The 26,662-nt window shown below is 39.1% G+C and overlaps 1 protein-coding gene across 3 annotated transcripts in view; it reads right to left on the reverse strand.

Annotated features, from left to right (window-relative positions):
- RAB3GAP2 (RAB3 GTPase activating non-catalytic protein subunit 2) overlaps nt 1–24,736 on the reverse strand; it is a 46,289-nt gene extending 21,553 nt beyond the window's left edge. The window contains exons 1-12 of one of the 3 annotated variants that reach the window (XM_063152235.1): nt 24,576–24,736; nt 15,768–15,832; nt 9,394–9,517; nt 7,777–7,858; nt 5,798–5,845; nt 5,619–5,694; nt 5,372–5,473; nt 4,210–4,309; nt 2,496–2,594; nt 1,527–1,675; nt 514–593; nt 331–420 (exon numbers count right to left, since the gene is read on the reverse strand). In XM_063152235.1, the coding sequence (XP_063008305.1) occupies nt 331–420; nt 514–593; nt 1,527–1,675; nt 2,496–2,594; nt 4,210–4,309; nt 5,372–5,473; nt 5,619–5,694; nt 5,798–5,845; nt 7,777–7,858; nt 9,394–9,517; nt 15,768–15,832; nt 24,576–24,684 (1,124 nt within the window). In that variant the 5' untranslated portion in view covers nt 24,685–24,736. Of the gene's footprint in view, nt 1–330; nt 421–513; nt 594–1,526; nt 1,676–2,495; nt 2,595–4,209; nt 4,310–5,371; nt 5,474–5,618; nt 5,695–5,797; nt 5,846–7,776; nt 7,859–9,393; nt 9,518–15,767; nt 15,836–24,575 lie in introns of all 3 variants that reach the window. The other 2 variants (XM_063152236.1, XM_063152233.1) reach the window with 2 other exon arrangements.
- Nucleotides 24,737–26,662: the final 1,926 nt, after the last annotated feature.

Raw genomic sequence — 26,662 nt, forward strand, 5'->3', positions numbered from 1 at the left:
TTCAAACCAGAACATTCTGTTTACCAAGATATATCATAGCTCTGCCTAAGTCCTACTGAAAAAGCAAAGTTCAGAAAGTAGGATAAGTGATTGCCTCGTCATGCAATGACTGTACAGTAACAATGAACCCATGCACTGGAACGAGGAAGATGAATAATTATTTGTCCAACATGATAAACTGAAATGAAACAAAGCTTAAAACAAATGACTTGCAAACTACCATTACTGCTTAAAGTCATGTCTTCATCAGTTATATACCTTTCAAGATAATTTAAATAATTAAAAACATAAGACATGCAAAGTAACTGACCATGAAAAAACGCAACTTACCTCACTGCCAATGGGGTAGCAGGTTCCACCTTTGGTTTCTGTTTCTGGACAGGTTCTTCTTCATGTTTACTCTTCCAACCAAGCCAGCCACTTGCAACAGAAGAACATAACAAGAATTACACTAATGGTGCTAAAAATATTATGCGGCTACAACTAAAAAAAAAATAAAAATAAAATTATTACCTGGCAGCATTAAATAATGCTGAAGTCAGTTTGCTTGCAACTGCTAAGGCAACATGAGACAACAGAGGCTGTGAGCTACCCTGAAATATGGGAACAATGTGTTTAGAAAGTCAATAGTCAGCTGTGAACCACCCTAAAATGAAGCAACAAAACCTTTAGAAAGCCAAGAAACAGTTCTTACACTGAACTCAACTGGAGATTAGTTTTTCAGGGCTCCTATGGACTTTCAGCTCAGAAAGCATAGCTTTAAGACTGCAAAATTTAAATTCATTGTCCCCAGAAAAGCCATTCTGACATCTCTACCACTTCAAACTCCTCTGAAAGTCATTGGTAGCTCAGTATGTTTGTCTGCAACAGAAGTTAAAAAACCCCTGTGTATAATCTATCACAGAGAACTGACTGGTGTATGGCTTTGGCATCCCTGCAAATATCAACGTAAGCAGTTTTTTCACAAACCTGTTGGAAAGCAAGAAACAGAAACCAAAATTCCAATTCCAGCATTTACAATTAAATTTCAATCCTGGTAAGGACAGCATACATCTAGGGTCTGAATATACAGACACAGCTACACTGACATCCTTTTCCTCCAATACAACAGAAGATGATGTAAATATGCTACAGTTAAGCACAAACTGCAGTTTTCTCCTACAAGAAATCACTACAATATACTCAGGTCGTGTTGAATCAAAGGCTAAAGACCTCCAAATATTCATAAGATGCATGTTTACAGAATACTAACATAACTTTTCAAAAACATTAGTTGGCAATAAACTAACACATCTGAAAAAATTATTTATCACACTCAATTTAAGATAGAAAATAAAATTTCTCAGTAGCATGAACCCATGCTAGACACTATTATCATATCCACTCCAAATCATTCCCGTTCCAGAAGATCAAGAAGGGGAAATGTATTCATAAAAAGAACTTTAGAATACTTCAGAAATACTCATACAGAAAAAAAGAAAGATTAATTATTCAAAGTTTCAGTGAGTCAGCTTTGTAGTACATACCTCCAGGGCAAAAAAGAACCCAGTGAAAGGATTGGCTCCAACAGTAACATACTGGGACATGGCAGGTGGACTGCTTTTAATAGCTGCATTATATCCTCCTATATTGGAGGCAGTCTTCATTTGATCAAAAGGACACAGTGTCATGATGCCTAACAAAAACATTAAAGTGAATGTCTTACACATTCAGAACAGAGGCATGCAATTGCTCTAAAAGCATAAATATATTCCTGCCTTCTTGACTGACCAGCCAGCATTCAGCAGGGAGGGAAGAGGAACAGCTTTAACCATAGAAATGCCAAACAACACGGCAGAAATAACCTCATGGACTTGGGTTAATTACAAAGCACATATGGTTCATTCAGAAGAAAAAAAAATTCAGCAGAGTTCAGCAGCAAAAATACATGTACCAAACTCACTTCACCTGCCTTAATAGCAGCCTTCTGACCTCTTAGCTGCTTTTGTAGAAAGGGTGGAAGAGAAACTAAGCTTAATATCCCTCAGATATGCCTCTCTGACAAGAACCAAGGCTTCTGCAAATCCTGAAGGGTAAAAGTCTTTGACGGTCTATCAGTCAATCTGTCCTATTTGGAAAGGAACCATCTCAAATTTAAATTTCCTTATGTGTCTGACTCAGGAAAGACCCACACTGGTCTTAACCTGCCTGCCAGACAGTTCTTTCACCTGACAGAAATGGAAATAACTGCATCTGATCTGGCCTCTCTCAGCTGTTTCTTACCAAGCAACAAAGAACAATTTAGTTACAGCTGTAAGAGGGAAGGTTCAATTAGACTAGAAAAGAAAATAAAAAATATTTTGATAGTGGTTAATGAGATCATTCACTATGACAGCCTTCACTCACTATGTACGTCTATCCAATCAGTATCACTAAGCACTCTCAAGCAGAATTTAACTGCGCAAAACCATGAATTTAATTTTTTAAAATATTTGAAACTAAACAGAAATGCTTACCTATACTAGCATGGTCAACAATCGTATCCACATCTTGCAAACCCCATTTCTTATAAGCTAATGGTGGAGGTTGAACATTCTCATTGCCAGATGCTGCAGCTGACAAAAGTCAATAAAGCACAAAAAAATTTCTACTGAGTCAAAGACAAAGGAATAACATAACAGAGAGGAAAAAAAAACCACTGATGCAATCTGAAGACACAAAATAACCTAGTTTTAAGTTAACATGCATTGGAATATCTGTTAAAATGGCCTTCTGAAATACTTACCATCATCAAATTAAAACATTTTTAAAAATTACCTGAAGAAAACTGCACGATATTCCATCATAAATACATTTTGTACTTGCAGATAGTGTATTTACTAGCTATTATGGTATAATACGCTGTACAATTTTAAAAAGCTACTACAATTGATTTCTGTGGGCATGTGTAAGTGGAAACTTCTCCACCTGAGTACCTGCAAAGTCAGAACACTCACTAGATATGTAACAGTGGGAGGTAAGAACAGTGGTAAGACTAAACCAGTGAGTGTCACTTTCAAAGTATCTATTACCTCAAATAGAGATGATCAAGAATGAAGGAAGATACAGCACTCCAGCTGCAGACATTGCAACAAGCTTTGAGTCCTTCTCAACACCATCCTTGTGCCATCTATCACACAGTACTGTCACATAATTCTCCTCTACTCCCTGGAAACTGAGCTTGTTTCCAAATCAGAGTTATGAACAGGCACTGTACTAAAGGAACGGGATCTAAGTCTGCACAATCAAACAAGGTATGAAAAGCTCTTAGACATGAACACAAAGACCATGGACCACCACTGCCATCATCCCAACATTATCACTTCCCATAAAGTCTTTCTTGGGAAGAAGAACATTCCACTGACAGTGGCATGCTAAGAAGCACCTCAGCAGTGTGCAGTGGCTTAATGCCAGTGGGCAGCTGACCACCACACAGCAGTTCACTCACTCCCTCCTAGTGGGATGGAGAAGAGAGTCAGAAGAGTAAAAGTGAGAACACTTGTGGGTTGAGATAAAGACAGCATGCAAAAAAAGCAAAATAATAAAATTTCTTCACTACTTCACATCAGCAGGCAGGTATTTAGCTACTTCCATGAATGCAGGGCTTTATCATACATAATAGTTGCTTGGGAAGTCAAATGCCATAACTGAAGATTCGCCCTTCCTCCTTTTCTTTTCCCAGCTTTTATTTCCAGGAGCATCATCATATGGCACAGAATATCTCTTTGGTCAGTTGGGGTCAGCTGAACCAGCTGGGTCCCTCCCAGTTTCTGGGAATCCCCAGCCTGCTCACTGGCAGGGCATTGTGAAAAACAAACAAAGCCTTGACACTGAGTAAGCACTGTTCCACAGCAGCTAAAACATCAGCATGCTATCAGTGCTGTTCTCATCACAAATCCAAAACACAGCCCCATACCAGCTACTAGAAAAAAAAATTATCTCGGCCAAAACCGGCGTACAGTATTACAGTGAACATGTAGAAGACAGTCAATACTACTTGGACAACTTGGGCTCTGGGAACATTTTCTGTAAAGGAAGAAACATCCCTGAATGCAGTAGGTGTCAATGTACCAATGAAGAAGCAAGGAAGATCTAAATTCCACCCTAATTTTATATTTAATCTAAGTAAATTTCCTAAAAACAAAAGAACTATTAACAGATTGAAAAATAAACATTTCCCCTTACACGTACCTCTTGCTACCTGATTGCGACAGGCACGAAGGGACTGGAAGAGGCTGAAGCCATCAATTGTCACAATTGCTGCTGGGTACAAGATACTTAGTTCCTCATTCTGGGGAAAAAATGAGAAAAAGGAGACAAAAAATAGATCACTGCTACTGTTAAAACAGCTTATTTTCTGGCTTTTTATACTATTAACTACACAAAATGAGGATTACATCCAGAGAGTTCATATCAAACAAGCCACAGGCAACTAAGGAAAAACTACAGAAATTTAGTATTAAACTCTTCCAAAAATCATTTTAGCCATATAGTTTTCTACTTTTATTTTCTTTTAATAATTTGTTTGCTTAATATATCTAATGGCTTAGGAAGAAAATACATAAGTTACAGCAGCTTTTGAAGGCGACAGAAAAACAGGTTCATCTAGAATGTAAGTATTACAGTTTTAGGAAGCCAAATTCTGAAACTGGATTAATGCCTGCCTTAATTACCACTTGGGCACATAAATGCTAATCTGGTGATACAAATTCAAGAGTCAAATTCCTTAATGCTTCTGTATTTCAAAACTGCTCCCAAAAATGTCACACTAAATCATGTACAAAGTATTTGTACAAAGAAAACTTGAAAATTTCAGTGATTTTGTTCATTTTCCACATAAACTTGCCAACTCAGCCAAAAGTAAAGAAAGCTGCCTTCTTTACTAAATAGTCTGAGTTCTGCAGAACCTTCTCTGCAGGAAATACTCATAATGACAGGCAGGTTCCTAGCCCTATAAATATTTTTTAATTTCTAGCTAGTTTCTGTGAAATATTTAAGTTCTTATGAATGAGTATGAATAGCTCTTGGCATCTGTCAAGTTACATATTTTTCCCTTCATGAATGCATTACCATGTTTTTTGCACATAAATGAATAAATAGAAAATGAATGAAGTATTCCTTTGCAAACAGAGAAAAATAGAACAAATCTATAGAGCTAATACTCCAAAAAACATTCTGAATCCTCAAACTATACAGGTATGAATACATCTAGAATAAGAAATCAAGGGTCTCCTGTTCTAAGGAATTGTCCATCCCATCAAAAACTGATAAAGGACACAGAGGATTCACAGAGAATACTCCCTTCCATACCCCATAACACTGGCACTTTGCTTTTGAAATAATCTGACAAAACCTGTTCTGTGACACCAGGATGCCTGGGAATTTCATAGGTTCTGCACTTTAGCTGTAGGACAGGATCTTCATTCAAAAGCTGTGCAAGAAGCAGTACTCCACTCTAGAAAGGAAAGGATAAGAAGTATGAACACTTCTGTCCCTTTTCTTGGGGAAGGCAAAAAAGCAGTATCTGCAGGGACCAAAGTTTAAAACACCCAGATGTTTATGCCAAGAGCTCCCTGGTCCTGTCCTGCTGAGAAACGCACCTCAGTGTAAAACCGAACGTAACCAGAGGTGAAGCCAACCACGATGCAAGTCCAGTCAGGGCGACCTGTGGAGCTCCTGTTTCACAAAGATACACTCAAGTTAAAAACAAATGCCATTCCAAGCCAGAGATATAAAAAAGTGTCATGTAAGGACACTAGTGATGCATATACATCCTTACCTCTTCTGACTTGCCAGTGGAATACACAATACGCTACTCACACATTCACTAGAAACAGAAACACAAAATTAGTGGCTTTCCCTTGCAGGGAAATTTTACTCCACTCAAGAGGTCTTGCCATGTCAGCACTTTGAAAGTTTTAATAATTTATTAATGCAGCACACCATATATCAAATTCACAATAAGAATCAAAAAAAGTCCCTTCATTTTAAAGACATTTTCAGTTACAAGTTCAGGAATGCCCAAACAGACTTTTTGTAACTTGTTAATGCTGTCTTTCATAAATTACAGACTGATTATTCTGTCACTACTGTTCAGAACATTCAAGCTGAATTTCATGTGCCTAAAGGTAAATTATTTCTTCTGATATATAATGATATGTCATAAAACCCACTTTTTTTTAAAGAGCTAACTGAACCATAAATATCAAAATAAATTTTTGAAAAATACAATTAGGTAGATTTTATATACCCTGCCTTTCAGTGCCTTATAATTTGACAGCATTTGAATATGGTCTTCCCAGTTAATGCAATAACTGAGCATGCTCAATGACAGGCAAAGCATGCAGAAGGCAAGCAGATGAGCAGGTCAGAGTATCTCAATTCAGAAGTTATTTCACTGTTACCATGATGCAAAGTTTTACACTGTCTGGGGAAACAGAAGCAGCACAAAGGTTTTATGAGACAGCATAGAATTCAAGATGATATCCCAAACAGCACTTCCAGCATAAATGCCAGCAGTACTGTTTATTATTTACATTCCAGGTCACCTCCATTTCCCAAAGAGTGACTAAATAAGCAGGGTAGACAATAAGAGAAGGAAAGCTTTCTAAATGCAAGGCTGAGATGAATTGCAAGTTCATTACATCCTCAAAGCAACATTAAATATCTGAGTGACATCTCATCCTGCAATAGCAAAGCTTAGCCACTACAGAACATTCTCAGTTAAAGGCAACTTTGGGGAAAGGAAAAAAAATTACAACCAAAAAGCCAACCAAAACCAGTCAAGTCTTTTGACAATTGGACAGTAATTAACATATTATACTAACACCTCCACAGAATAATAAATCAAAATGTATTGAATATAAGTGCCCCTATCTAAACAGAGCTACCTGTTTCATAGCTACCTGTTTCAGGGCTGTAACATTAGTAAAAAACAAACCCTTAAATGATTTTTAATTTTTTTTTTTAGTTTTAACAAAAAATGTCAGGTTAATTTCAAATGCATAGCAACAGCAGTTTTATAAAAGGATTATGATTTTTACAGATTGGAGAAAAGCTGAAGTCAACACCTCCTGCACCAAACAGAAGGGTGAAGGCATTAGGAAGTACGTTCAAAAGCAGACAGCAACTCAAGGCTGCAAATGTAACCAGCAAAGTTCAAAATCTTATTCCATATGGGAGATTCAAAAAAGCATCTGTCTGGTTATTTGAAGACAGATGAAGGAAAAATATTGTATAAATACCAAATGTATGACCAAAACAAATTTTCCAAGTCCCTAAGTGACTTAGAGCCCAAAATCATATTTTGATCAGAGAGTTGACTTAATGCTTGTTTGAATGAGGTTTTGAAAATGAAGAGAAGTATTTCTAGAACAACTTCATACATTTCCAGCTGAACATTCCCTAAGAAAATTTCATCTCTACTATAAAAGATTTTTCAAAAAGTACTTTTTTTTTTCCCTTCTAGAACAAGAACTTAGAAAAAGCATGTGTAAATTACACACAAATACACTGATTTGCAGAGAACCATTCTTTTAATTTGTAAGAACTTGTCCTGTGATACCATGCAATACACAGGAGTGAGCTTTGCAGATACTGCTTCTCATGAACCATGTTACTCTATTTGTTTCCAACACTAATATACATAAAACCACAAATGCACTCAGATGAAAGGAAAAAGAGAACAAGTAAAAAGCAGGTTACAAATTGTTAAACATGAAAATAACATCTTAATCACAGCTGCATTTCAACACTTACCCTTCTTCAACATTCAAAGAGCCACTCCAGCCAACAGCATATTGCATTTCTTCCTTTCCCTTGTCACTGTGCTTCCATTTAGCTGCCATGAAAGATAAAGACACCAGCTATAAAACTCCAATGTTTTGCATCTCACAAACATAGTTCTATTTTTATTTTTTCTCTTTGGTACAACACATCCTACCACACTCAGATTAAGTGCCAATTACAAACCTTGAAGAGCATAAAAGTAAAAATATAGTCTTAGTGACTTTTCTAAAGGACTCATTTTCTTAGAAATTTACATGGAATAAGACACTAAAGTTTTGAAATATCTAGTTTTGTTTAAAAATATTCATACAGTAACCCATCAAATTTTAAAAGGTTCAATTCAGGAAACAGGCATCCTTCAGAAAGAAGTATTAAGCAAGGAAAAACTTCTGGGAACACTACTGAACATGAGCTACAATGAATAGAAAATTTTAACTGCCAAAAAGAACATAAATACCCACATTAAATCTGACAATCTTTAATCATTGCATCATAATTCAGGGTTAGAAGACACCATACTTTGTTATTCACAGGGTGCTGTAACAGCTGGCATTTGATTGTTGAATCATTTCCCAGGTGTCAATGGACATCCAAAACTAAGTTAGTGCTGTGTGCCATTTGTCTGACACCTAAAACCTGAGGCACAGGGACACTTCTGCCCAGTGGGGGACAGTTGCCACTGTAAAGTTCATCAGAGGCATTCATTAATCCATTCTCCAGCGATTTAAATCACTTTTTTAAGCTTGATCCAATAAGAACTTAATGAGGTGTACTGCTGTTTTTCCAATTTTGATGACAAATTAGCAACAGGTCTACAGCAGGTTTGGAACAGACAGCTTTGCAGGGAATGACAAAGCAGTATGACAATTCAATACAATCTGCCCAACTATGCAAATCTGAGTTTAACACTCTGATTTTTTGTTTTAAAATGCTATAATTGTCCCCATATCAGGATGTTTCCCTTCATCTTCCTCACATCACCCACTGCAGCCATCAAAAAACCAGAACCCCAAACAACAGCACATCTATAAACAGCAGTTGGCTGAGCAGTGTTCATACATTACTAGTGATACCTTTAAAAGTTCCCAGAGCCCTACTTTAGAGTAAAATACAAAGCCACCCATTGTTTAAGATGGTATTCAAGAATTTTCTGTCAAAGGTGGAATTTCAAGAATATTCACATTAATACTCCTTTCCAAGAGGGATACTGGCTTAGGTAATTTTTTAAGGAAAAAGAAAACTAAGGTCAAGCATTTTCTAATGGCTAAAACCAAAACTTTAGTTTTTCTTACTGAGAAAAATTAATGTCAATGTCTCTGAGCATTTTAAAACAACTAGGTAGTTATAACACATATGCATTTCATGTGACAAAACAGTTTCCACAGATCAAAACACAGCTGAAAAGTAAAGACAAAGCAACTTACTTCGCAAGCAGCACCTAGAAAATGCATGACGTGTACTATAAAACACTTCAAAATTCTTGAAGATATGACTTGGGGGATAAACAGAAGAGAGTGGGGCAAACAAATATTGCTTTGGTTACTATAAAGTGTCCTAGCATAAGCACTCAGTGGAATGGATACTTACGCACTAAGAAGACAGCTTTCTGTTCATTAGCTATTACCATCAGGTCATTGGTTGGTGACAAGGACAACACACAGTCCTGAAGCCAGTAATTTCGCTGGTTCTTGGAATTAGACTCCTCTTCTTCCTACAGGTAAAGCTTTAGTCAATGGATGCAACAATTTTTAGACACAGCAGAACTTGCAAGACCAATGAGAACAATGGGGCTTGCCCTCCATAGCAGCACTGAATGGACTTTTTATTACTGACCACATCACTTCAGCTCCAACTTCCATGAAAAGCCCTGAGAAATGCATCAGTCTTGCACTAATTCTGTGTTTACAACAGAAAACAAAGAAGTACTCATCACTCACTCTACCCAAAATCATCTTTATTTAGAGAGACACAAGGAAAATGAGATCTTAAGTTTTAAAATCATTGGTTAGAAAGTGGAGAGAATCTCTTTGGTTATTCTCATTACAATCCATACTCAAAATGAAGAATTTTTCCAAGCCTATACATTGATCAGCATTAAGCAAATACATGCACATATGAAGAAGGTTACTAAGCTGGTATTCACATGGCACCAGGTATCAGGTGCCTTTCCACAAAGTAACTACACAAGGAAACAATTACAAACTAAATGGTGCCAAGTTTTAAGGGTATCACGATGGGTAAGTAAAAATTTAGATCCCATCCTCATGTATAAGAGCAATAAAATTCTATCTTTTTTCCTTGGGGCAATCAGCCAAATATTTTATTGTGGCACAAACAAAGTAGCTCCTGCTAATCATAGTTCAAAGTGAGGCAGTAACAGCCTTGGGGTGTACTGCTGCAAAGTCTCAGAGTTGATACTCCTGGTTAGTTAGATTCATCCTCTTATCCAATCACAACAACACACTTTTCCTTGTCCACAGACTATTTCCACTTCCATATCCAACTCCCTAGCTCTGCACAATATTACTCCATCCTCTAATATCTCAAAGCAGCTATGCACAAATTAAAAAACCCAACAACTTCAATGAGATAATTTTCTGATTCATTCTGTTTATTGTGTTACAGAAAAGTTGCAACTGCTTGAAAATCTGTAAATTTACTCCCAGAAAAAAAAATAAACACCAAACTGTAGGAAGAATTTGTATATCATGCTCTTAATCAGCTATTCATTGTATTTTTACAGCATCTTCTTTGCTGGAATCAGATGGGGTACACCTCTCCGTTAAGGGCAAAAGGATTTTAGCTCATGAACTGGCAGACCTCATTGAGCGAGCTTTAAACTAAGCTTGAAGGGGGAATGGGAACCAGCTGAGATAACTGGAAGCAGGCCCAAGAATTGCAAGCGTAAGATAGGGGTGAACTCAGTTGCCCAGATGAGGTGCATGTATACCAATGCACGCAGTTTGGGCAATAAACAAGAAGAGCTGGAGGCCATGGTACAACTGCAAAGCTATGATGTAGTTGCCATCACGGAAACGTGGTGGGATGACTCATATAACTGGAGTACTACATTGGCTGGATACAGACTCTTCAGGAGAGATAGAAAAGGAAGAAGAGGAGGTGGCGTAGCTCTTTATGTTAAGCAAACCTTCATTGCCATTGAAATTGAAACAAAGGAAGAAGGTGTTGAATGTTTATGGATAAGAATCAAGGGGAAGGCCAACAACGCCGACATCATATTGGGAGTCTGTTATCATCGACCCGATCAAGAAGAAGAAGTAGACGATTTATTCTATAAGCAGTTGTGCAATGTTTCAAGATCATCAACCCTTGTTCTTGTTGGTGATTTTAATCTACCAGATATCTGCTGGGAACTTAATACAGCAGTAAAGAGGCAATCCAGAAAATTCTTAGAATCTATGGAGGATAACTTTTTGTTACAGCTGGTAGATGAACCCACCAGGGAAGGGACTACATTAGATCTGTTATTTACAAATAGGGATGGGCTGGTGGGGGATGTGATGGTTGGAGGTCGTTTGGGGCAGAGTGACCATGAAATAATAGAGTTTTCAATACTTGGCGATATTAGGAAGAGCACCAGTAAAACTCATACACTGGACTTCCGGAGGGCGGACTTTGGCCTGTTTAAGAGATTAATTCAGAGTGTCCCTTGGGAAGCCGCCCTTAAAAATAAAGGTGTTCAGGAAGGGTGGGCTTACTTCAAGGCAGAGATCTTGAGGGCGCAGGAACAAACCATTCCTGTATCCCGAAAGATCAGTCAACGGGGCAAACGTCCAGCCTGGCTGGGAAAGGAGATCTTGGAGGAACTTAAGAATAAAAAGAGGACGTATCAGAGTTGGAAAAAGGGTCAGGTCTCCAAGGAAGTATTCAAGAGGGCTGCTAGAGTATGCAGGAAAAAAATTAGGGAGGCCAAAGCTCAGTTTGAACTCAGGATAGTGACTGCTGTTAAGGATAATAAAAAATGTTTTTATAAATATATTAATAGTAGGAAGAAAGGTAGGACCAGCCTTTGTTCTTTACTGGACAAAGGTGGGAAGTTAGTATTTGCAGACGAGGAGAAGGCAGAAGTGTTTAATGCCTATTTTGCCTCGGTTTTTAATGGGAAGATGACTTGCCCTCAAGACTCCTGTCCGTCTAGGCTGGTTGATGGTTTTAGGGAACAGAATGGTCCCCACATTATCCAAGAGGAGGCTGTTATAGAACTATTGAAATGCTTGGATATTCATAAATCTATGGGACCAGACGGGATCCACCCCAGGGTAATGAGAGAGCTGGCAAATGAGATTGCAAAGCCACTCTCCATCATTTACCAACAGTCATGGATTACTGGTGAGGTTCCGGATGACTGGAAGCTGGCCAATGTGATACCCATTCACAAAAAGGGTGCAAAGGAAGATCCTGGCAATTATAGACCAGTCAGCCTGACCTCTATACCTGGCAAAATAATGGAACAGTTTATATTACGCGCCATCATGCAAAATTTGCAGGACGGCCAGGGTATCAGACCCAGCCAGCACGGATTTAGGAGGGGTAGATCATGTCTGACTAACCTGATCACCTTTTATGACCAGGTAACCTGGCTAGTGGACGCAGGGAAGGCTGTAGATGTTGTTTTTCTGTATTTCAGCAAGGCCTTCGACACTGTTTCCCATAGCTTACTCCTAGACAAACTCGCGGGCCGTGGTCTGGATAGGAATACCCTTTGCTGGGTTCAGAACTGGCTGCATGGCCGGGCCCAGAGAGTGGTGGTGAATGGTGCCACATCCAGCTGGTGACCAGTCACCAGTGGTGTCCCTCAGGGGTCTGGGTTGGGGCCAGTTCTGTTCAATATTTTTATTGATGACACGGATGAGGGCTTAGAGTCTTTTATTAGTAAATTCGCTGATGACACTAAATTGGGAAAGAGTGTAGATCTGCTAGAGGGGTGTAGGGCTCTCCAGAGAGATTTGGAACGGTTGGACGCATGGACAGAATCAAACAGGATGAGCTTCAATAAGTCCAAGTGCCGAGTACTGCACTTCGGCCACAATAACCCCCTGCACCAATATAAGCTGGGGACGGAATGGCTGGATAGTGCCCAGGTGGAAAGGGACCTGGGGGTGCTGGTTGACAGTCCATTGAATATGAGCCAGCAGTGTGCCCAGGTGGCCAAGAGGGCCAATGCCATCCTGGCCAGTATCAGAAATGGAGTGGCCAGCAGGAGCAGAGAGGTCATCCTTCCCCTGTACTCGGCACTGGTGAGGCCTCACTTGGAGTATTGCATCCAGTTCTGGGCCCCTCACTTTAGGAGGGACGTCGAGTTACTTGAGCGTGTCCAGAGGAGAGCAACGAAACTAATAAGGGGCTTGGAACACAAGCCATATGAAGAGCGACTGAGGGAGTTGGGGTTGTTTAGCCTGGAGAAAAGGAGACTCAGGGGTGACCTCATCGCTCTCTACAACTTCCTGAAGGGTGGCTGTAGTGAGCTGGGGGTCGGCCTCTTTCTCCGGGCGACAACGGATAGAACAAGAGGACACAGTCTCAAGTTGCGTCAAGCTAGATGTAAGTTAGAATTAAGAAGGAAATATTTCACAGAAAGAGTGGTCAGATCCTGGAATCATTTACCCAGTGAGGTGGTGGAGTCATCATCCCTTGAAGAATTCAAAAAAAGACTGGATGTGGCACTTGCTGCCATGATCTAGTTGAACAGTTAGAACATGGGCTGGACTTGATGATCTTATAGGTCTCTTCCAATCTTGAACTCTGTGATTCTGTGATTTATTTCCTTGTATAAGCTTGTACCATAAAAATGCTTATTTTGCACATAGAAATACCCTGTGTATCCATGATAAAGTCTACATTAGCACACTACAAGCATTGCTAACTACTGTTGTCCACACCATCTCCTAATTTGTGTAAGAGAACCTATTTTCATGTTATTTCTGTCTGTTGATAGATGCCAAATTCTTTAGCAACAATTTCCCCCTATTTACTGGCATTTTTCAAGAATTTACAAAAAGGCAATGAAGTTATCTGAGATACTAATGACAATTTGAACTCCTTGTGACAGAGATAAATGCGTCGTGCAAAAACACATAAGCAAAAGCAAAAGCCAAAGAAAAAAGCCTTGCACTAATTTTTAATGTCATGGTTTTCAGACTGAGGAAAAAGAAACAGAAATTAAAGGCTTGTCGGAAGATTAAAAGGAACTACAACATTATTTCAGGCAGAAAATTTAAAATTATCTGTAAGCATGAACAAAGAACTTGAAATACAAAGATATAAAACATGACTATCCCATATTAGCTACAAAAACAAGATAAGGATTAAAACAGGAAAGGCACTGAACTTGTCAAAACAAACTTAAAGGTGAAAGACAGAATTATTAAAAATCTGCATTTAAGAAAAGACATCATCATTCCTACAAAACAACTAATCTGATCCATAAAAGGACACCTTATAAAAAAACCAGAGTTTTTTTAATTTTCAATGCCTTCTCAGAAATTGCTATGTTCCATGAAATAGATACTTGTCCAGGGAACAAGTAATTCCAAGAAACAATGAATCTTTCATCAAGCATAATGCAAATCAAGAGTTAAAAGCTGAAACAAGGGAATTGATTGTTATATTTTACCAGCAATTCTCATGCATTTTGCTGTGTGTTCAGACACACAGACTCCTGTATGTATTTGCTCCTACACAGAACAACCTCTTTGCTGTGTATGATAGCAAACCCTTTCTGAAGTTTGGCCTGGAATCACTGGTAACTTTAGAGGAAAATTTGCTAGTAGAGGATGCAAGAAAGATGCAAATCACCTGGCAGAAAAGTGTGACATTTTAAAGAAAAGAGTGAAAAACTGAACTATTTCAGTTTAGAAATGCCTGCTGGTTTTATCAAATTACAACAAAAGTAGAAAATCAAGTATTTGTTCCACTCATTCAGGAAGCTATAAACATTACAGCACATCTAAGAAGAGATGTGGCCTGAGAAACACACTCACTTCATGACAATTATAGTTCAGCTGAGTACCCATCCTATTTAAAAGGTTTTATACCCTGCCATTCCTGACAGTGTCAGTGATTCATCCCTGGGAGACATCATGCTCATTTCAATTTGTCTGTCACCTTAGCTGAAAAATCTGTTTCTCTGCTGGATAGTCACAAGGATACTGTCCAACAGCTTGGGCATCCTTCCTACACACTGAGAAAAAGACAGCAGATAAAGGGTTTGCTAGCAAGGTGAGGTCTGGATTCCTCAGAGCTCTTAGAGGGAATTAATCAAGTAATTCTGTTGGGATGATTCATTCAGGTACACAGGATTTCTACAAGCGGCCTCACTGACATCTCATCAAGTCAGCTGGAGTTGGAAGGCTCAGCCTTACAAACAGTTAACAGACCAGCCCTGCTGCTCTCAGTAGAATGAGCTGTGCAGAGGAATGTTTCTCCCCCTTCAAAGAGCAACTGTGCTATTCCATCCCACATAAGTAGTTTAAACCCTTCTGCAGCACCATCCACACATCACAACATAAAAGGAGCACTAGTGATCCTTAGGGGGATGTCTATGCCACTAATTCATTATTTAGGATTTTTTGATTTATATTCATTCATGATTCACTGCCATGCTCTACTGTTTCTGACTAGCTACAGGACAAAAAGGATGCTCTCAGGTGCAGTAGCACAGAAAAATGTGTGTATACTTTGGTGAGAAAAGCCCTACAGAACACAAGAACATGAGCAATTATCACAATAGGTAACATCCAAATTATATTTAGAAAAAAACTATAGACCAAGGGACACACAAGAAGCCACATTTGAAACACAAGTCAAGACCTTTTTTGCCCAGATGAGTTACACAGGAGGAAAAAACCAAAACACCACACACACAAACCAATGGAAAAGTCCTCTATAATAGGGAAGTTAGCAATAAATACATATACACACATACATACACATGAACTTACAGGTTCTTGTAGTTCTGCTTCATCCCAGGCTCCCCAGCCACCATCTTCCCAGCTTGTTGATTTGCCTGCTTTAAGTAAAAAGAGACTTGTCACAGGAATACAGCATAGGCAACAAAATGATCATTTTCCATTCCCCACTAATGCATTACAACTTTTTTATGACAGATACTAAAGCAGTTCTGCTGAAAGAACCCTGAAGTGTCTTATTTTTCTGTATTTTATTTACTTCTATTTCTGACACTATGGAAGCTTATTAACAGGAGATGTACCCAAGATACAAAAGGGAACCATGTTACAGGGAAATTCATCTGTGACCACAATATATCTGAGTCCAGAAAAATGTAGATCCCACCAGCAAAGCAAAAGCTGAAGGTTTGGCCTCCGATGAGAAAATGAGAAGAGGGATCTTGGTCATTCACATCTTTGCATGATAACAGAGAGGAAAATTTATGAGACACTGATCAGTTTCAATTATGTCGTTCAGAAACCTCAGAGTAAGCAAAAGCTCACAAAATATCTCAAACACCTAAGAAAACAGAGATTAATAGAGACAGGCCTACTTCTTTAGTTGTAAGAGTGAATGTGGAAGTTCTCTATTTCACCTAAAAATACAGAACTAGAAATAAATTGAAAAGCCACAGGCATTTAATACTAGCAGATGTACAATTCTCAGACACAATTCTCACCCCTGGGACCCTCAATAAATCAACAAACATCACTGTAGTTCAGTAGAAAAGCCAAGGACTGACTTCCATCCAAGCATGCACTAGAGTGAAAACAGAAGCAGTAATGTCAACTCCAAGAGTTTTCCAAGGATTTCTTTCAAGTTTTTCCATTAACTGTTGTCATGGCAAATTTGACCTTAAGAAGAAGCTTAAGCACATTGTCTCAAATGAGTTTAAATTTAATTCTAAGCAAGCAAGATTCTGCCATTCTGGATGGCCAAACAGTACAGACAAGAAGGTTTGTATCAAGAACAAATTTATTTGGTCTAAAAACTCGTAGTTCTATTACCACCAAGCAAGGAAAGGCTGAACAACAAAACATAAATCTGCAATCCCTCTGTTTAGCTAGATTTTAAATCTTCTGTATGGCTAATGAAGACAAAAACCTTTGAAAAAAAAAATTTACATTTAAGACAGACTTTTCCCCAATGCTGTCGAGAAGGTATTTTAGGAGCATGTAGAAGACAAAATGCCCACTCCATTTTAAAATGCAAAGGTCTGTACCATCTGCCAAATGGGCAAGCCAAGCAGTTTTACTGCATCATCATCAATGTAAATATAACTGCACCAGTATTTCAGACACCACTATATAAGCAACAAGCTTCCAAGGGTCACACTCATCTTGCATTTGAGGTTGAAAATTTTTGCAGTGTACAAACATATAAAGGAAAATTATGGCAAATACTGTTGAATATAGTAACCACAAGAAGAAAACAGTAGCTAACTTCAATGTTTAGATTAAGATTGCTAAAAAAACTCTACTTCTGTTTGCATTTTACCTAAAAATGTTTTTAAAAAATCTTCCTATAAAATTCATGGAGGAAAGAAATCTGTCCATGTGCCATGGTTCAGAGAGAAACAGAACCATATCTAAGAAACACAGCTGGGACCATGTCTTCCCTGCAGCACAGAGCAGACCAACCTTCCTCAGAAACCTCAGCCACTTCAATTCTGAGACCGAACACCCACAACATAAAACTGCAGCTGCGAGGATTCTTGCTGCGTCTGTGAATAGCCACAATTTTGTGGTAGCTGTTATTATGCTGTGATGACACTGGATAAATGAAAAAAGAGGGGCAAATGATGTAATGGTGAGTCATCATAGCACTGACGAAACTGCCGAGATCTTTTGGAACTGTGTGTGGCCTGACTGCAAAGCCAGCACCCTCTCCAGCTCGCATACGTTCACAAGCCTGCTCCCTCATATCTATCCTCCTCCTTGGACACATCACCCCAGGATGTGCCATCACTTCTATTTATCAAGGCCTGCACCCATCTTGCCTTCCTTCCACAGATTGTTTCTTATTTAAGAAGAAATGAAATTAAAATTGTTTTCTTATTTTGACGTTTCACCTATGTGATGAGTATGAAGCAAGGCATTAAACAACAGACAACAATCCCTGGAACAACGGAGAGAGGAGACACTGTCATAAAGTAACTCAAAGCACCAGTTATTCATCTGTGCCAAAGAATTATAAAGTATTCCACGAAGGCTGCCAGCTTGCACAGCCCTTCCCACCCATCAGCACTTGATTAGAGTGGCCAAGTCAGAGCCCAAGTCCACATGGTCCAAGTTTCTGTTATGATGAAGATTTTAAGAAATTATCCCCCACCATTTCCTTTAGTAACATCACAGATCAGAACTAGCAACTGTGGAACACAACACATTGTCTAGTAACCAACACCTAAGCAAGCCCTAAACAGTTACAACATGATCATTTTTTCCAGACCCTCTTCAGGAAAAAAAAATTTAAAAATAAATTTTGCTGCACAAATCTTTATTTCCATTCAACTCTATCTCTGACTAATAACAGATGTCTTATAAACAGTTCTCCTTACTTGGATAAAGCAGCAGCAATATTCCAGATTTTCCTTTACTATGGAGATTGCAAAAATAAAAGTTCATCTGCTGGATTTACACGAACCACTTAATTCTTTAATTTGGAGCATATAGCATCAGCACATAGGAAACTTAAGAGCTGGTTTAAATGCTGTACATGTGCAACACTGGTGTTAAAACATAAGAGAATTCATTTAAGCACATTTATCATTAAACATAATACCTACAAGAACAATTTTTACCTACAAGAACAATTTTTACCTATAAGCATGTTTTTTTAAAGATAAGAACAGAGGAGAGAGAAAAAAATCACAACAGATTGAGACAACTGAGGTCTAATTGGCATTTAACAGGTCAAATTCAATATGAAAGACGTTTTTACTCACTTCCCAAATTACATAACAGAGATCTGAGCACAGAGAACTACCAGTGCTCTTCTTTCCAGAGCAGAACAGGACCTAGGGCAGGCAGCTGAAGCCTTTCCTTCCAGCTCTCACATTCACATTCAAAATCCATGCAGGAGGTTACTGGAGGATGTCCTTGGACACACGCAATGAAGTCCCATCCATGCTTTATGAATATAAAACATTATTAGGTAATAGTGCAAAAAATTATTGCTTAACTGTGAGAGTTGCAGGTTTTCTTCCATGCATGTTTACTGCAATTCTGATACCACTGGATTGCATACTTACGAAAGAAACAGAAGCAGTTTCTTTTCTCTTCAGGCCAAGGAATTTTAGAAACAGCTTAGAATCTTCTTGCTACTCAGGAATCATAGAGCATTTATTCCCAAAGAGCACTCCTCCAACGTGAGGACTGATAAATACATAAGGCTATTTTGCCAACATTTCAAGGAAGCCTCTCTTAAGACTAGTTTTATATTTGCTCCCTCTTCTGACTTCAGACACCCTTAAGTGGGGAAAAAAACCCCAAAAGCACAACTAAGTTAGTCTTCTAAACACAGAAATAACCACTTGAGCAATTTTTTCCTTAAGGAGGTCCCAATTGCTTTTGACAAAGTGAAAAATGACTAAATGACTAAATTTAAAATAATCCAGGAACTACGTAATTTTTTTTTAAAGTAATAGTACAAAGTTCCATGGCTTACAGTCATAACTTAACCCCAAAACCAAATTTTGAAATACCAGAGGGAAAAAAAAACCAAAGGCCATAGGAGACAAATTAAACAGATTACGCACAAAACATAGTATTCCATACTTTTTCTCAGATGCAGGCAATGCCTCAAGTTAGCGCAAGAAAGAATGAAGGCCATGCTATAAAGGAGGTGTTAAAGCAGCAAAAAACTCAGGTGAGAGGGTAATTCAGGTGAAGTACTCTGACAGCATTTTGTCAGGTATGCTGAGAGCATGTCATTTACTCTTCCCCATATCTGAGATGTATTAACTGCTACAGATGCAACCCAATTCATGCAGAGTGCCTATTTTAATGACCCTTACAGGAAAACTGAAAGAAATAAATACTAAACATAAATACTACAACCTGGAAAGCGAGAATCTGATTAAAGAGGCAATGAAAAAGAGCTTGTAAGAAGAGTATTCAACAGGAATATAACTGATTCAATAAGACTGATATGGAAGCAGTTAACAACAACCCTAATGCTAAATGCAGTCTAGAATTTCATTTTGTAATGTACTTTTTTTTTATAACCTTGTTGGCAACTCTGAAATAAAAAGCCTGGCCTTCTGTATTTCTGAACTAAATCAGCTGACCCAGATAAAAGCAAAGTGTACAAGTCCAAAGACGTTTTTTAGAGGAACTGGGCTGAAAAGCACTTTTCAGACTGCTGTCAATGTAACAAGGCAGGATTTTTGGAAAGAAGCTTCTCTGATAGGCCTAAGCCACTACTCCTACTGCAAAAAGAAGCAGCAAAGTGACACCTTGTAGCTCTGAGGAAGCCCTCAGGTCAGGGGATCAATTTTTTTCTTCCCCTGAAAAAGAACAAACTCACTAATATAAATGGAGATATCATTGCTTGGGAACTCTCAAGGTCAAGTTTGAGTTTGTTGGCTTTTTTCTTTATTAATTTCATTCAGGTAACGGGAGATAAACACACCTGGGAACTAAAAATATCTGCACATACGAAAGCACTGATTTTTCTGATTCATCTTAACACCCCCACAGTTTATCTAGCAGCAGTTCTACCTGGCTATGTCACCGAACTGCTGTCATCAAGCTTATAAAATGTTTTAAAACACAATTCAAGTTGTGAGTGTACTAGAAGAACAGAGACACACATTGCTCTAAATAAATTATAGTTAAATTATTCAATTTATAAAGATTATAGGAAATTTTATCTGTCTTGCTCTACTTTTTGCCCTGTTCAGGTAAATATCCATTAATTAATTTCTGAATGCTAAAATTCTCTCATGCCTGCAAAGCTTTATCACATATTGCAATTAAGATGGATTTTTCATTCGTATGCATGCCTTTATTTTAGACAGAAAACTTTATAAGAAAGTTAACTGTTACAGCTGTTTCCTGATCCAGCCAACAGCAGCCCAGAACCTCTTCAACACAGCAAGATGTCAAATTAAATGTGGCGCAAACACTTCCTATTCCCAGTACTTGCTCAGTTAGAACAGCAGTTTTCAGAGCCACTTAGACACCACAGAGGATTTGTGCCTCATTAGCAGCATTACTTTTCCCAAAACTCTTAAATTCTCATACTTATTTAAGTCCTCCTCATTAAAATATGAAAAAGCACTCCAACCTTTATTTTCCTAAAGAATAAAGATATAGCAACTCCATATGAAGTATCTTTAACCAGCTCACTCCGTAACACCAGGTTTATTTACTTAAAGCACGTGAGCCAAGATCCAATGCAACACCTGTTATTTTATTCCAATACTGACAATAAAAAGTAGCTATATTTTGCTTCATGGCAGATCAGTGGTCAGCTCAAGCAGTCTGTGAACATTTCTTACATTATTCCAGCATGGCATCAGTGGCAATTTTAACAGATGATTGCATAACACAAGCATGAAGCACACAAATCCTCTCTTCCCGTGTTTACTGAGTGAGCAGGATACAGGCACCTGCAGAAGTGACTTCATACAAAGCTCAGAGGAGAAGGAGGGCAGCTTTATTTTCCTCCCAGTTTACCAGACAAGTGCATCCTTTGCACAAACAAAACAACCTGTTGGGCTACAGGAAAAACTTAAGTTGCAGTTGATAGGATGCTTTCCTTCATCTTGTTCTACTGTAGAATGTGTTTAAATGCTTACCTGCACAAAGAAAGGGAAAAAAAACCAAGTCCCCTTGTAATAAAAATCCAGGTTTTTTTACTTACCTACACCTGTATTTTTAATATATGCAACACTTTGCTAAGCCTTTCAAGTTAAATTTGAAATTGACAACCTAGATTAGCTTTTATGTAAATGAAATATTCTGTTTTAAATACAAGATGACAAGTTACAGGTTTTATACTCACAGACATCTAACTTCAAAACTGGACTAAAGTCACAGTATCACATCATGATTGAGAAATGTTATACTGCCTGCATTTTCTGAGGCAAGCAAATTCTCTTAAAATGTTATTGATTTTATAATAATAACCCTAAATTTTATTGCAGCAAATACACTCACAGAAAATACTTTGGTTAGTTCTGTTAGACATAAAACATGGCCAAAGTTAAAACAGCATTAAAAACTTCTTTGCCTTATAACTAAGAAACAAAAAAAGACAAGGCCTACAGCCTCCACTAAAAACCCTAAACCCCACACATTGAAGATTCCAGAGGCATCTGTTCAAAAACACTTGTTATCCAAACCTGACAGGAACTCCTGAAAATTCTACTAACACTTGAAACATTAAGTTATGACTAAAATAATTTGTTAACTCAAACATGCTTTGTTATATAAAAATATTTAATACATATCTATTTCTCTAAGGTAGACATCATTTGTAACTACAGCCTTAATATACTAGCAAGAGTTTTCACACAAATGAAGCTTAGCTTTAAAAACAAGAAAGCAGATGAAAGGTTCTCATTGTCAGGTAAAAAAAGAATATTTAAGGGTTTTGACAGGTGCTTGATAGTATTTATGTAATTGTTTGCATAAAATTTAGCACCATTTAAGTTGAGAACTAAAGTTTGATTAGAAAGCAAATTAACATCTTCTTGTTGAACTTATTAGCAAAAAAACCCTAGAATTTGTTTTTTTCCCTGTAGAGCAAAAAATATAAAATATAAATATTTTAAACATGCAACCTTATTAAACTACTGTTTTAAAACAGTACATTCTGTCAACAGAAGAGCTTTTAGCAAAGCATTCCCAGATAAAAAGCACAATTTACTCACTTCTAATTTAAGATACCAAGGCAAGTTGGAGCAGCACTTCCCCCTTGTCAAACACAAATACATCAAGAATTTCTGCTTCAAAAATCACTAAGTTACAATCTTATGCCTAAACCACTCTAGGAACTCTCACTTGCTGACATTTATACTTATTTTTCCTCAACAATGAAAACAGCTGTGGTAGCAAAAAATTACAGGCATAAATCCAAAAGATTTCAATGAATCTAAATGAGTATTATTTTGAAAAACACTCACTTCTTCTTCAATGACTGAATAAGCAAATACAAAAATAGTCCAGAAGACAGCCAACTCATTAAAATGGAACAGCAGCCATGCATCTTCTTTGCTTCTATTATTTTGGTAGTTTTACAACATACTAAACATTTTCTCTTTATGGCTGTCACTCAATAAATCCACTTCAATAAAATAGCCAAGTTTTTTTACACAAACACCTCTCATATATCATCAAATAAGAGAAAAAAAATTAATTTCTTTCAACGCCTTTTAGAAACACAAACACATTCCAATCCTCTGCTTTTATCTTCAGAATTCAAGAGATACTAACCACAGCCTTCTGCTTCAGAATCCTTCCTTTAGATACAAATGATAGAAAAGAAAAGCCATGGGGAACTTGTTATGCATTTTTCAAAAACTGTTAAAGTTACAAAACAAGCAGCAGCAGAAAACTGTTTTCTACCAAAAGTTTTAGTGGCAAAATTAATTAGCTGAATATATAATGTACTTTTAAAGGTTTTCAACAATTGTTGTGTCATCTTTTTAACAAGGCCTGTAGTTACAGGATAAGGACCAATGGCTTTAAATGGGGAATGGATTTATATCGTATATTATGAAGTTTTATTTTTTAATAAAGAAGATGATGAACTAAAACAGGTCGCTCAGAGAAGCTGTGGATGCCCCATCTCTGGAAGTGCTCAAAGACAGGCTGGATAGGGCTTTGAGCAGCCTGGTCTGGTGAAAAGTGTCCCTGCCCATGGCAGGGAGGTTGGACTAGATTAACTTTAAAGGTCAGTCCAAACACAAACCATCCTATGGTCTCCCCTCTTCTAATTCCCCCACAGGCACTTTAGACTTATAAAATAAGCACCTCCATGTTTTTTCTTAAAGCTCTGTCCACAGCTGTGAGCATTATTTACAAGCATCCTCATTAACCTCTTCAAACACTTTCCTTCCCTACTGTTGCCAGAAACCAAAAAACATCACCCAGATATAGTTTGTGTATTTTGGGGAGTTTACATCTATATACACACAGTATACAGTTAACACAGTATGCAATAACAAATACAAGAAACAGTGTTTTAATTCCTTGTGGTTTCTAGCCGGGGCATGGATCTGTTGAAAACGCAGCTTCTGCGTCAGGCAGCTCAGCCTGCACTGCCTCACACAGCATAAACCTGGTCCACAACTTCAGGCTGGAACTGCTTTAGGATTCGCTGTCTTTTAACTTAAGCTGCCAAGCTAAACCTTTAGTACACTTTCAGCACGTTCCGCGCTCCTAGACAGCCTCGCATGCACAACGTGTGTTGTCTTTAGGAGAGCGCCTTCAGGCAGGCGCACTCCCAGCAAGAAACACACAAACTTTAGAAGTTTGGGGCACGCAAGGTCAGCAGCCAAAGAACTTCACCTCCACTCTACGGGATAAGGAGAGACGCCTGCGAGCAGCTGCGCACCTGAAACTTGGGGACGCCACGGCAGTCTGCCTGTGCAGGGGGAGATGTGGCAGCTATGGCGAGACACCCACCGTGCGCCACAGGAGCGACCCCGAGCACTCGGATAACACGGCCCCCGCCAGCGGCGCCGAGCGAGCGCAGCGCCCGCAGGGACGGGCGGACAGACAGACAGCCCCGCGGCCGGACGGGCCCCGCGGGGGCGGCGGGCACAGCCCCGCACCGGGGGCCGGACTCACCGCTCTCCTTGCCAGCCGCGGCGCTGCCCTGGCGGCGATGCGGGCTCAGGAAGTCGCGGGCCAACTCCAGGTCCTGGAAGTGGGCGAAGGGGACCAGGACGCAGGACATGCTCCCGCTGCCGGTACAGCCGCCGCCACCACCGCCCAACCCGGAAACGCTCGGCCACTTCCCTCCGGCCCGGCGCGGCCCCGCGCACGGCGCATGCGCCACGGGGGCGGGCCCGAAGGGGCGGTGCCGAGGGGCAGCGCTGAGGGCGCCGCCCCCCAGGGTGCGCCGTTGCGGTGTGCGATCGCGCTTTGTGGGACGCGTTTCCTCCGACGTCCCACCTAAGCTTCCCTTGGCGCAGCTTGAGGCTGTTTAATCATGTCGGGTGCGCCATTGCGGTGTGCGATCGCGCCCTCTGGGACGCGTTTCCTCTGACGTCCCACCTAAGCTTTCCTTGGCGCAGCTTGAGGCTGTTTAATCTTGTCCTGTCTCTAGCTGCCTGGGAAAAAGTGCCATCGCCCACCATTCCACAAGCTCCTCTCAAGTGGCTGTAGAGAGCTATGAGATCATCCCTGAACATCTTTCTTTCCACGCTAAACAACCCCAACTCCCTCAGCTGGATTTTACCATCTAGACCTAATATTGAACCAGCACAGCCCAAAACCCCCATGTTACTTCGATGAATAGGAAACACCTTTTATGGACAGGGTTCCTTTCAGTCTTGATGGCTCTTGCAAATACAAAGCTTTTATTTAGATTTAATGTCAACCCATTTCTATTCCTTCTCTGAACACTGCAACATCTGAGAGGCAGCAGCAGTTATGATGATTGAGATTTGCTGTGAAGTGACATTGGTACAATGCTGACAGCTGACCTGCAGCCTCCAAAACCTCCTCTTCAGGTAAGGAGAAAAAAGAATGTGTGGGAAGAACACCAAGGGATGTTTTCTGGACCCTGAGGAAATACAAATTCCCCTATGCATAAGAATTGACAAATTTTTAATGGATCTTACTTGACTAGCCATTTTATGTGTACACAAACACATATATATATATGTATATGAGAACTCTTCCTTGTTTTCTCACAGGACTCTTTTGTGTGATAGATAGCAATGTGTGTCTTATGTAGCTAAAAGCAGATATAACTGAGAAAAGCAGAAATAACTGAGAAAGTCCAAGTTATTCTGCAGGTTTGGTTTGTGGTCTAGGTCTTCTACGTGGTCCTTAAATACCTTCTAAGATAAAGTAAAAACAAATTTTTACTCACAGAAGTTTCATGCCAAATGGGCTCCAGCTGGATTGCCCTAAAGGCAGAGACTATAACAGGTTATCAAGGCCAGAAAATCTCTTGCGAGATATGCAAAGAAACTGGCTTTAATTTACCCTGACAACTTTTTAATGTCTTGAGCTGTTCTCTTTTGTTGTAGTGATGTGCTGGTTTAAAACCTAGCGGGAAAGTTAACCCCACTGAACTGCATCTCCTCCTCCACCCTCTTCCAACAAGCAACAAAACACTAGCAGGAATCACAATTTTACTGAAAAGCTTGTAATAAATGCAGTACCAATAAAAGAGGGCACAAAAGAGGCAATACCCACAAGAGGGTATTCAGCATGGAACGAACACAAACACTTCCTGAAGAGAGAGAGCCTGGCATTGTTTCTTTTTGGTATCTTTAATATAATTGCTTTGATACAGTGCACTTTATTACCCTGTACTATACACTACTAGTAGTTTTAACTTTTGTATTAGTTAAGATCTTTCATCTACTAATATGTCATAATGAATAATTCATTCTATATAAAATATACCTGAGGTGGCAGTAGTGGGACTCTGCAGTGGCCATGGTGGCTTTATCTGGGTGCTGAGCAGCCACGCGGTCCCAGCCCCTTCCACAAGCCTGGCAAAAAGATGAGGAGCTTTCTGCTTCCAGGACCCCAGATTTCCTGCTAATACCACGGCTCCCCAGTGAGCTAGGTGGTATTGAATTAGAGAGTGCTAGACACTCCATCTGTCTTTTCCTCTGTACCCAGGACAAGTAATCAGGGCTCAGTAATTTTGCCCTTGGCAACTACAAGAACATTTTATGTTTACATTTCAAATC

The sequence above is a fragment of the Melospiza melodia genome, chromosome 3, assembly GCF_035770615.1.
Source record: "Melospiza melodia melodia isolate bMelMel2 chromosome 3, bMelMel2.pri, whole genome shotgun sequence".
Classification (NCBI taxonomy): Eukaryota; Metazoa; Chordata; class Aves; order Passeriformes; family Passerellidae; genus Melospiza; species Melospiza melodia.